This window comes from Oncorhynchus gorbuscha, linkage group LG06 (assembly GCF_021184085.1).
Source record: "Oncorhynchus gorbuscha isolate QuinsamMale2020 ecotype Even-year linkage group LG06, OgorEven_v1.0, whole genome shotgun sequence".
Lineage (NCBI taxonomy): Eukaryota > Metazoa > Chordata > Actinopteri > Salmoniformes > Salmonidae > Oncorhynchus > Oncorhynchus gorbuscha.
Genome location: NC_060178.1, coordinates 103,666,239 through 103,678,496, shown reverse-complemented (window position 1 = coordinate 103,678,496; position 12,258 = coordinate 103,666,239). Strand labels below are relative to the sequence as shown.

The 12,258-nt window shown below is 44.1% G+C and overlaps 1 protein-coding gene across 3 annotated transcripts in view; it reads left to right on the top strand.

The window, feature by feature from the left end:
* Positions 1 to 11,815, top strand: part of LOC124038641 (F-box only protein 11) — a 45,546-nt gene extending 33,731 nt beyond the window's left edge. For 2 of the 3 annotated variants that reach the window (XM_046354725.1, XM_046354724.1), the window contains exons 12-21: positions 3,151 to 3,368; positions 3,557 to 3,737; positions 3,965 to 4,087; positions 4,443 to 4,528; positions 4,977 to 5,053; positions 5,328 to 5,582; positions 8,042 to 8,149; positions 8,324 to 8,432; positions 9,621 to 9,719; positions 10,018 to 11,815. In XM_046354725.1, coding sequence (XP_046210681.1) covers positions 3,151 to 3,368; positions 3,557 to 3,737; positions 3,965 to 4,087; positions 4,443 to 4,528; positions 4,977 to 5,053; positions 5,328 to 5,582; positions 8,042 to 8,149; positions 8,324 to 8,432; positions 9,621 to 9,719; positions 10,018 to 10,147 — 1,386 coding nt within the window. In that variant the 3' untranslated portion in view covers positions 10,148 to 11,815. The remainder of the gene's footprint in view (positions 1 to 3,150; positions 3,369 to 3,556; positions 3,738 to 3,964; positions 4,088 to 4,442; positions 4,529 to 4,976; positions 5,054 to 5,327; positions 5,583 to 8,041; positions 8,150 to 8,323; positions 8,433 to 9,620; positions 9,720 to 10,017) is intronic. The other variant, XR_006839393.1, reaches the window with a different exon arrangement.
* The last annotated feature ends 443 nt before the right edge of the window (positions 11,816 to 12,258 follow it).

The following is a 12,258-nucleotide window of genomic DNA, read 5'->3' as shown; positions in this document are numbered from 1 at the left end:
GGGGTGAATATATTTTATGACCTACATTATTTTTTTTGTTAATTAGCAAATAGTAGCCTACAGAAAAGTGTTTTTAAATCATTTCTAACTTGTTACCAGTTTCTGCTCGTTAGTTTTTGCTACCATGTGGGTTTTAGCTTGCTTGAGCCTGCTAACTGAGGTGTGTTAATTCACCTGTTTCCATACATGTTTAATTTTAAAATATTTGTCTTACAAAGGAGTTGGTTAACCTAACTGCTTAACTATTTATCTGTACATGGAATTGTATTTTTTAACTATTGTTTCTGATCTTTACAGGAAAATGCCATGGGCACTATCTGATGTGTGGAGACATTTCACTGCAGCTAATGTAGAAGGAAAAGCTGTGTACATTTGCAAATGCTGTGCCAAATCATATGTGAAGAATGCAACAAAGATGCAGAATCATCTGGTCAAGTGCATAAAGTTCCCTCAGCGCTTAGGTATTTTCACTGGTGACAGACAATGCTGCAAACATGAAGTCTGCTTGGTCTAAAGTGGAGGATTCCTACCCTCACATCACACCCATTGGCTATGCTGCTCATGCGTTGAATCTGTTCCTCAAGGACACCATGGCACTGAAAACAATGGATACATTCTACAAGAGAGCCAAGGAAATGGTTAGGTAGGTGAAGGGTCATCAAGTTATAGCAGCAATCTACCTCACCAAGCAAAGTGAGAAGAATAAGAGCACCACATTGAAGCTGCCCAGAAACACCCGTTGGGGTGGTGTTGTCATCATCATCGATGCCATCCATGTCTCCTGGATGGCATCGAGTCTCTCCAAGAAATGGCCATATCACAGTCTGCCGATATGGACAGCCCCATCAAGAGGATCCTCCTGGATGATGTATTTTGGGAGAGATTAAGCAGCCTGAAACCTATAGCAGTAACCATTGCACAGATTGAGGGAGACGATGCCATCCTGTCTGATGTTCAGACTCTGCTTGCAGATGTAAGAGAAGAAATCTGTACTGCCCAGCCCACTTTACTGTTGCTCCAAGCAGAGGAAACTGCAGTTCTGAAATACATCAAAATGCGTGAATACTTCTGCCTGAAGCCCATACACGCCACAGCGTACATGTTGAACCCCAAGTATGCTGGCAAGAGCATATTGTCTGGTGCAGAGATCAACAAGGCCTATGGTGTCATCACTACCGTGTCTTGCCACCTTGGCCTGGATGAGGGCAAGGTTCTTGGCAGTCAGGCGAAGTACACTTCCAAGTAAGGGCTTTGGGATGGACATGCAATATGGCAGTTGTGCCAACATATCTCATCAGCCACCTGGTGGAAGGGACTTTTTCCCCCTGTTGCCTCCATCCTCCAAATCCCACCAACAACAGCCGCCTCAGAGCGCAACTGGTCCTTGTTTGGGAACACACACCAAAGCACGCAACATGCTGACCAATACAAGGGTTGAAAAATTGGTGGATATCCGGGCATATTTTAGGCTTTTTGAGCCTGACAACGAAACACCCTCAACAAGCTTGGAAAGTTACAGTAAAGATGAGGCCTCAGTCTGATGTTCAAGAAGTGGACATTGAGGAAGTCCAGAGAGAAGACATGGACGCCTGAGAGGAAGACAACCATAGCTTTCTAGACTATCATTTTACAGATGTATGTTGAAAATGTCTTTGGGAGATGCGATGGATCATTGGAGATCGTTCAGTGAAATCATCCCATGTGAAGAGCCAACTCATTTAATTAAAGTTCAATTTGTAACTAAATAGTTTTTTTTATTTCTATTGCAAGGATTTAGTCATTTGCAATTATGTCTACTTATGATAAGATAAAAAGGTTCATGTTTCTGTTTCCATATATGGTAAATATATCCAATGCAAAAAAAACATTTAAATGGTATTAATATTAATTTGCATATATTTCCATTCATTTCCATATATTCCCTTCAATTCCCACGGAAGGTTTCCACCACTGAATATTCCCCAAAATGTGCTACCCTATGCTCAATATTGGTCTGGTCTGGCTACCCCTGAGAGATGACGCTCCATATTGGTCTGGCCTGGCTGCCCCTGAGAGATGACGCTCCATATTGGTCTGGCCTGGCTACTCCTGAGAGATGACGCTCCATATTGGTCTGGCCTGGCTGCCCCTGAGAGATGACGCTCCATATTGGTCTGGCCTGGCTACTCCTGAGAGATGACGCTCCATATTGGTCTGGCCTGGCTGCCCCTGAGAGATGCCGCTCCATATTGGTCTGGCCTGGCTACTCCTGAGAGATGACGCTCCATATTGGTCTGGCCTGGCTGCCCCTGAGAGATGACGCTCCATATTGGTCTGGCCTGGCTGCCCCTGAGAGATGCCGCTCCATATTGGTCTGGCCTGGCTGCCCCTGAGAGATGCCGCTCCATATTGGTCTGGCCTGGCTGCCCCTGAGAGATGCCGCTCCATATTGGTCTGGCCTGGCTGCCCCTGAGAGATGACGCTCCATATTGGTCTGGCCTGGCTGCCCCTGAGAGATGACGCTCCATATTGGTCTGGTCTGGCTGCCCCTGAGAGATGATGCTCCATTTTGATCTGGACTACAGTTGTGACTAGAGGCTCTTTCTCATTCTTCCTCCATCCCTTGCATCCTCTCGCTTCCTTCTCTATCGTATTGTAGGAGAATGTCTACGGTCCCTCTCATCTGACATTCTTCAATGCGTTTTGAGGAGCGTATGCAAGGTAATGAGGAAAGAATTGAGGAAGAACCTTGGTTTCTACCGTAGCTGGCGAAAAACGTGCTGTAATTACTCAGTCTGTAGCCGTTCTTGTTCTTAAAGAGAAGTGTTGCCTCCCGGTTTCATCCGACTGTAGGTTTTGAAGACCCACCACTGGTTTTAGTTACATAAACCTTAATCCACAGCTTCTAAAAACATGGAAATCTATTCCTAATTTTGGTTACACAAGACATCGGATTGAGGTCATTTTCTAAATAGGAAATTAAAGTTTTTTTTTTAACACCTTGCTCTTCTCAACCTTATTTTGGAGAAAGTTTAAGGTTTCTTTCCTATGAAGTTCTTATCCAATGCTTCTGAAAAGGAGGAGTGATGATCGGATGAATCGAGCAACGATTAATTGAGAAATAGCCATGGTATTCTGATTTATTACTGACGCGACGGTCTCCTCCTGCAGGGCTACTTTGAGAGCTGCAACATCCACAGGAACCGCATAGCTGGCTTCGAGGTGAAGGCGTACGCCAACCCCACGGTGGTGCGCTGTGAGATCCACCACGGACAGACGGGAGGGATCTACGTGCACGAGAAGGGCCGAGGACAGTTCATCGAGAACAAGATCTATGCAAACAACTTTGCTGGAGTGTGGGTCACCTCCAATAGCGATCCTACAATAAGGTCAGTGGGGTCAAATACATTCTCTTTCTCTCTCACTTTTCAAAAAAAAATCCTCTTTCGTGCTCGCTCTCTCTTTCGCTGTCTCGTCTCTTCCTTTGCATAATGGACAATCTATATTACATTGTATTGATGCTGATGTGTAAATGGATAGTCAATGGTGCCATTTTTCCACGGTGTGTCAATCACAGGGGCAATGCCATCTTCAACGGTAACCAGGGTGGCGTTTACATATTCGGTGACGGCCGAGGCCTCATTGAGGGGAATGATATCTACGGTAACGCCTTGGCAGGGATCCAGATTAGGACGAACAGCTGCCCAATCGTACGACACAACAAGATCCACGACGGACAGCACGGGGGCATCTATGTGGTAAGTAGAGCTTTCTAGAACCTTTTTAAATGTGTATTTAAAGAAAGCACATAATCACATGTTCAGTACTTATGAAGCTCATAGCTGTGGTTTATCTGCAACCCTTTAGCATATTTAACCACTATTAGCCTGCCATATTAGTGTTAAATAAACCTTCATACAGTAGGCAACAGACTGACAGAGGACAAGGATGTTATTAATGTAATTCATGTGTGTCTCCTCTGTAGCATGAAAAGGGACAGGGAGTGATTGAGGAGAATGAGGTCTACAGCAACACGCTGGCAGGAGTCTGGGTGACCACAGGAAGCACACCTGTCCTCAGGAGGAACAGGATACACAGTGGGAAACAGGTATGGACATAGAGGGAGAGTTGCATTTATTAGGGATCCCTCTTCCTGGGGCCCAAACACACCAAAGCGTCCACATTACATATAAAACAGTGAACTATGTTTGTACTGAATGAGCTAAAGATAACAGTACATCATATAACATCCCTACACCACCACGTATCCACAACATGTTCAATACCACCATACAACAATATCACAATGTGTGTGTATGCATTAACCTTTGTGTGTCTGGAGTGTGGGGGGGGGGGGGGGGGTTCAGTCAGTTCAGTTGGCTCCATGGGCCACTCATCTCCCACGGATGGATGAATGCAAACTAAACACTCCCACCTCCCCTCTTGTCTTGTGGGTCATACAGGTTGGTGTCTACTTCTACGACAACGGCCATGGAGTGTTGGAGGACAATGATATCTACAACCACATGTACTCTGGAGTTCAAATCAGGTCAGTGAAAGGGCTGGAACTCAAAGTCAATAGACAACCACGCGGTGGGACCCACTGACAACCACGCGGTGGGACCCACTGACAACCACGCGGTGGGACCCACTGACAACCACGCGGTGGGACCCACTGACAACCACGCGGTGGGACCCACTGACAACCACGCGGTGGGACCCACTGACAACCACGCGGTGGGACCCACTGACAACCACGCGGTGGGACCCACTGACAACCACGCGGTGGGACCCACTGACAACCACGCGGTGGGACCCACTGACAACCACGCGGTGGGACCCACTGACAACCTGTGTAAATAATGTAGTGCATGTTTCTGTTTTAATAAAGGCATTTAACAGATGATTTATCACATTGCTATGCACTTTTTGTCATACTATTGATTTTAATTATATGCATTGATTGATTTGTTGGTTAATGTTTCCCACTGTAACAGAACTGGAAGCAATCCCAAAATCAGACGGAACAAGATCTGGGGAGGTCAAAATGGAGGCATTCTGGTTTACAACTCAGGTGAGAAACCAACTGTTAGTCTCTATCCATCCTCTGTCTCCTCTCAGCTTGATTTTGTCGGCAGAGGGGTGAAGCAAGCACATATTTTCTTCAGAAAGTGTACCTTTTCCACATGAAATTCATGATGCAGAACAGTTAAGACACCCTGGATTCACAGGTTCTGAGTGGAGTGGCTCCATCACATTCCTGTGTCACTCAGATGCTTCCTCATGAACTCTATAACCATGATACATGAAAGGGGGACCTCTTGGCTGATATCCTGACTCTGTTTCAGGTTTGGGCTTCATCGAGGACAATGAGATCTTTGACAACGCCATGGCGGGGGTGTGGATAAAGACCGACAGCAACCCCACCCTCCGGAGGAATAAGATCCACGACGGGCGAGACGGAGGGATCTGTATATTCAACGGAGGACGGGGTTTACTGGAGGAGAACGATATCTTCAGGAACGCCCAGGCAGGGGTCCTCATCAGCACCAACAGCCACCCCATCCTGAGGAAGAACAGGATATTTGACGGCTTCGCTGCAGGTGGGCGACGCTATGCTAGAAAGCAGATTTCAGTCCAGAGTTGTGTTCATTAGGAACCATATGAAGGAAAGATGTATTTGACTGTGTGCGTATTAAGCATGACCAGGCGGTATTTAGCTTTGACTCCATGTGATTAATAGGTAGACGCTAACCCTATCAGTCCCGAGACTCCAGCTAAAATTGGCTTTTTGTTTATCTGACTTAAATTTTTCTGCATGTCCAGCCCTTATATTTAGCCTTTTTTTACCATTTTATTTTCAAGGCGGGGCTGAACACAAAACAATTTCACATAAAAATATTTAAAAAATTCACATAAACAGTTGTATTCATGAGTTTAATAGACTGAAAATAAATGTCCTCAAGCAAAATCCTGATCAAAATTAATTTGTATGAATGCTGTAAGTACAGAAATAGTTTCCTCCCTGGGAAATGAATATCCACCTAGTCAGTAACAACTGTGTGGAGTTTGTGACTGCAACTATGTGAGCGTATCACAGTATTATAGACACTATGTAGAAGAAACTCTTACATTTTTAACGGTTCTTGTGTAGCTTGTTAGCGACAGAGCAAAACATGTCACGTGCGTTTTCGTGAGAGTCCCAGCTTTTCATAGATAACTTGTAGCTCAAACCATCGACTCTACAGACGTAAAAAGACCCAGGATACACCCTTGTCTCACAAAACAACTCAAACACAATGTTTAAATGGGGTTAGAATTCCAAATTGCGCCAGCGTTGTAGTGGTTGGGACTCATTGTGTTAATTGAAGAGGTGGGACCCAATCCCAAATGGACACGTATATGGACATCTGCTCGTCGAACATCTCAGTCCAAAATCATAGGCATTAATATAGAGTTGCTCCCCCCCTTTGCTGCAATAACAGCCTCCACTCTTCTGGGAAGGCTTTCCACTCGATGGTGGAACATTGCTGCTGGGACTTGCTTCCATATTAGTGAGGTTGGGCACTGATGATTAGGCCTGGCTCAGTCAGCGTTCAAATTCATCCCAAAGGGGGTTGAAGTCAGGACTCTGTGCAGACTAGTCAAGTTCTACCACACCGATCTCGACAATCCATTTCTGTATGAACCTTGCTTTGTGCACGGGTGCATTGTCATGCAGGAAAGGGCCTTCCCCAAACTGTTAACACAAAGTTGCAAGCGGAATTGTCTAGGATGTAATTTGTATGTAGAATGTATGTTGTAGCATTAAGATTTTCTTTCACTGGAACTACATTTATTATTTGACCTTTATTTAAGTCAGTGAAGAACAAATTCTTATTTACAATTACGGCCTACCGGGGAACAGTGGGTTAACTGCCTTCTTCAGGGACAGAAAGACACACACCTGTCTATATAAGGTGCATGTCAGAGCAAAAACCAAGCCATGAGGTCGAAGGAATTGTCTGTAGGTACCAAAAAATGGAATGTCCCCAAGAACACAGTGGCCTCCATTCTTAAAAGGAAAGAAGGTTGAAACCACCAAGACTCTTTATAGAGCTGGATGCCTGGCCAAACTGAGCAATCGGGGGAGAAGGGCCTTGGTCAGGAATGTGACCAAGAACCCCATAGTCACTCTGACAGAGCTCCAGAATTCCTCTGTGGAGATGGGAGAGTTTGCCAGAAGGCACCTTCAGAAATAAGATTAGCTGTTCTGATGAAACCAAGATTGAACTCTTTGGCCTGAATGCCAAGCATCACATCTGGAAGAAACATGGCACCATCCCTACTGTGAAGCATGGTAGTCGCAGCATCATGCTGTGGGGGTGTTTCTCAGCTGCAGGGTCTAGTCAGGTTCGAGGCATTTACAGAGAGGTCCTTGATGAAAACCTGCTCCAGAGTGCTCAGGACCTCATACTGGGGTGAAGGTTCACCTTCCAACAGGACCACGACCCCAAGCACACAGCCAAGACAACGCAGGAGTGACTTCAGGTCAAGTCTCTGAATGTCCTGGAGTGGCTCGGACTTGAACCCGATCGAACATCTCCGGAGAGACCTGAAAATAACTGTGCAGCAACACTTCCCATCCAACCTGACAGAGCTTGAGAGGATCTTCAGAGAATGGGAGAAACTTCCCAGATACAGGTGTGCCAAGCTTGTAGCGTCATACCCAAGAAGACTCAAGGCTGTATTTGCTGCCAAAGGTGCTTCAACAAAGTAAAGGGTCTTTCTAGAAACCTGTTTTTGCTTTGTCATTATGGTGTATTGTGCGTAGATTTTTTTTTTTTTTTACATATACTATTTTGTAAAAGTCTTTAACCTAACGTGGAAAAGGTCAAGGGGTCTGAATACTTTTTGAAAACACTATAGTGTGTCTCCACCTTGTCGTCTGATAGTTTGTTTAGGTGGAAGTATAACTATATTAAACTAATGAAATTCTCGATCTCCACAGGTGCTTAGGGGGTCCTGAATCTCCACTTCCCCCATGCTGATCCTGACCTGTCTCTGTTTCTATGTCCACCAGGTATTGAGATAACCAATCATGCCACGGCAACCCTGGAGGGCAATCAGATCTTCAACAACCGCTTTGGAGGGTTGTTTCTCGCATCGGGTGTCAACGTTACAATGAAAGGTAAAAGAGAACGTATTGTTACTAGAATCTAACATTATAGGAACTACTTATGGTGAGTCTCTTTGGCAAAATGGTGGTTTTGAATTCTCTGAAATTGCCTCTAAATTACTTTTTCTTATCTGTACCTGGTCTGATCCAACCCCCCCCCCCCCGTTCTCCTGTATTCCCCCCCAGATAACAAAATAATGAACAATCAAGATGCCATTGAAAAAGCTGTGAGCAGAGGTCAGTGCCTGTACAAGATTTCCAGTTACACCAGCTATCCAATGCACGATTTTTACAGGTAATAATTTCTTACCCTGTGTGTATAGATATCTCTACACATATCTGGATATATAGAGAGCGCGTGTTAGAGATATCTTTACACATCTGGATATATATATATATATATAGAGCGAGATCTCTACATATCTGGATATATAGAGGGAGAGATCTCCACACATATCTGGATATATAGAGGGAGAGATCTCCACACATATCTGGATATATAGATGGAGAGATCTCCACACATATCTGGACATATAGAGGGAGAGATCTCCACACATATCTGGACATATAGAGGGAGAGATCTCCACACATATACATTTACATTTACATTTAAGTCATTTAGCAGACGCTCTTATCCAGAGCGACTTACAAATTGGTGCATTCACCTTATGACATCCAGTGGGACAGTCACTTAACAATAGTGCATCTAAAACTTAGGGGGGGTGGGGTGAGAGGGATTACTTAACCTATCCTAGGTATTCCTTAAAGAGGTGGGGTTTCAGGTGTCTCCGGAAGGTGGTGATTGACTCCGCTGTCCTGGCGTCGTGAGGGAGTTTGTTCCACCATTGGGGGGCCAGGGCAGCATATCTGGACATATAGAGGGAGAGATCTCCACACATATCTGGATATATAGAGGGAGAGATCTCCACGCATATCTGGATATATAGAGGGAGAGATCTCCACGCATATCTGGATATATAGAGGGAGAGATCTCCACACATATCTGGATATATAGAGGGAGAGATCTCCACACATAATCTGGATATATAGAGGGAGAGATCTCCACACATAATCTGGATATATAGAGGGAGAGATCTCCACACATAATCTGGATATATAGAGGGAGAGATCTCCACACATATCTGGATATATAGAGGGAGAGATCTCCACACATATCTGGATATATAGAGGGAGAGATCTCCACACATAATCTGGATATATAGATAGAGCGCGTCATCCATTGGGGTATTCCAGAAAGCAGGATTATGAAGTTAGTCGGCAAGCTTTGATAAACAGCCACATACAACTCTTGATTTTCTGATTTATCGAGAATGCTACTTTTGTAAATGTTAAGTCTGTATTTCTTAAAAAGATGAAGTTATTTTAAGCAATGTTGGATTCATTGATCCATCTGTCCACTTTAATGGATGAAACTCATTTGGCTCGTCACCTGTTTCTTTGTTCTGTCCCTCCGTGTGGTCAGGTGTCACACCTGTAACACAACAGACCGCAACGCCATCTGCGTGAACTGCATCAAGAAGTGCCACCAGGGGCACGACGTTGAGTTCATTAGGCATGATAGGTACGTTACTGTTCTGTTTAATGCCTTTTTAATGACAGTGATATTTCACTCTAAGTTACTTTTAATTATATCTGGTTTTATATTGCACAATCGTGTGCAGAACCTCTCCCTCCTGTGCCAAATGATAGCTCACATACAAATCTGTTTGTGTACAGTAATTGACTTTAAGAAATGTGAGAAATCTGAAGAGCTGACTGGAGATGTGCTAGTATTTCAGTGGCTACTTGATCAGTTGATATTTCCCCCCGGTCTTCCACTTCAGTCATTTTCAATATTATAATCCATACCTTCTCTGTAGATTCTTCTGTGACTGTGGAGCCGGAACCTTGTCAAACCCCTGCACGCTAGCCGGAGAGCCTACGCATGACACGGACACACTGTACGACTCCGCCCCTCCTATAGAGTCCAATACGCTGCAACACAACTGAGCTGGACCTCCCACCTCCGGACCTATTCCCTATATAGTGCACTACTTTTGACTAGGACCCTATGCTGGCCAGGTCAAAAGTGGTCCACTATGTGGGGAATAGGGTGCCATTTTGGACCGACACAGAAACTCCTCTTTGTTCAGCTAACTTGTCCACTAATGCATGGGAAGGAGGAAAAATACAAAACAAACTGTTATAAATATTTCAATTGTTTCACACATGAAAATATGTAAAAATGGATGTTGTGGTGGATAAAGACGAGCTGAAAGGAGACATTTATATATTGAAAAATGTTCTGCTGTGGATGCACCGCTCCCCCCTTGTTTTCCTTCCCAGCAATGTATTGGCGGAGAGGACCTGGTCGAATGTAGTGCCCTATGAAGGGAATAGGATGCCATTTCGGACTCAGAGATATTGACTCAGGTTGAAGGAGAATGAATGGGAAGCATTGCAGTTTTATAACGGAGCTGGGGAGAGGTGGATGGGCGCTAGCCATCTTCATGCCCCCCGCCGCCTTTGTGAAGTGGTCAAGTCAGACTGCAGTTATTGTACAGAGCCATGAATGATGGCAGGACGGCACAGCAACGCTCAGAGCCATAAAAGGAACCAGTTCCTCGCCACACACTGCCTATGTCTCCGGGCAGCAAACCCCTGTGGCGTTGGTATGGATACAACAAATGAAATATTAATGACCTAGCACTTCCGCTTTTAATTTTTTGGGTGAAAACAAAGTTTTTGATTTTAAATGTTTTTTTCCCCTGTAGCTTTGTATTTTCATGCAAAAATGTTACTGTACTTGAATGTCTTATTTTATTAAATATAATAGTTTTTTTTGGTTATTCAACCATAGACTTGCTGTAAGTGTACTCATGTCACAGTATCTACGTTCTTTCTGTGAAAGAGAACAAAAAAAAAAAAAACATTTTCCCCAGCAATGTTGACTTTCAAATGTGAGACTTTTAGAATTGATCGTGGCTGTTTCGAGTCTGGACACCTTTTCTTTTTGTCTGCAATATGGAGTTCAAGGAGCCATGAATGCTTCTCTACATATTTCCTATTTGGACCATACTGCAGGTAACCTCAGTATAATTGTCAAAGTATAAGCGCTGGATTCAATTCGTATTGTGGGAAATCTGACCTAAATTTAGGGTAATTTCGATTGAGCCGACACATGCGAGTTTCACTGAATGCAGTCTCCGAAAGCAGGAACATTGATTTAAAGGCATTTTATAACGCAGATCTTTTGTAATATGGATTGAATCCAGCCCTCAGTCTTGTGAAATCACAGCTGTATTCATTTATGCTCCAGGGTCCAAGGTGTACTGTAGTGCTTTCCTAGTCTGGTCCCAGATCTGTTTGTGCCGTTCCCCATAATGACCACAGGAGTTGTCAACGCCACATGAACAGATCTGGGACTGACTAGGAGATTAAAACATTGCTGGAGCTTTTTTTTGTAACACTAGAGCTCTACTGAATGAGACTAAGTATCCACACAGAGGTAAATGGTTTATTACGTTCCCCTCCACCCCATCTATGTGTATTGGTGACTGTGGGCTCTCAAACAGCTTGAATTGTATGCATGTACCATAACACCCAGACTTAATATATTGTGGAGTATTCAATAACCATTATGTAGATGCTAGTGAATTAAAAGGGTTTACTTTCCTAGATAGAGAACTGGTCATTTTTTTAAATGAACTTTGTTAGATGATAATACATTAGTGACTTGTGGAAAAGAGCAGGAAAGGTGTGTATTCAGGGATGGGAAAGGTTTAATGTTGCATATAGAATGAATACGTTGACGAATGTATCGTGTAGAACACAGTATCTGAACGTTTTGTAAAGTTGTGTCCTAAACAGGCCCCAACAAAACGGTGCATTTTCACAGGTTGCTGATCCTCTGGAGAGCAAGGCAAACTATGCCAGCTGCTTTGGGGTCTTCAGCATACAAACACAGCTTCCCGTGGAACAAAAACATGTAGAAAAATGCATTTACTCCGCAGTCATGTGTGGGGGACTACCTTAATATTTGCTCATGGGTAGAACAGCTCTTCAAGTGTACAAAACATTAAGGACAGACTGACCCGGTGAATCCAGATTAAAGCTGTGTT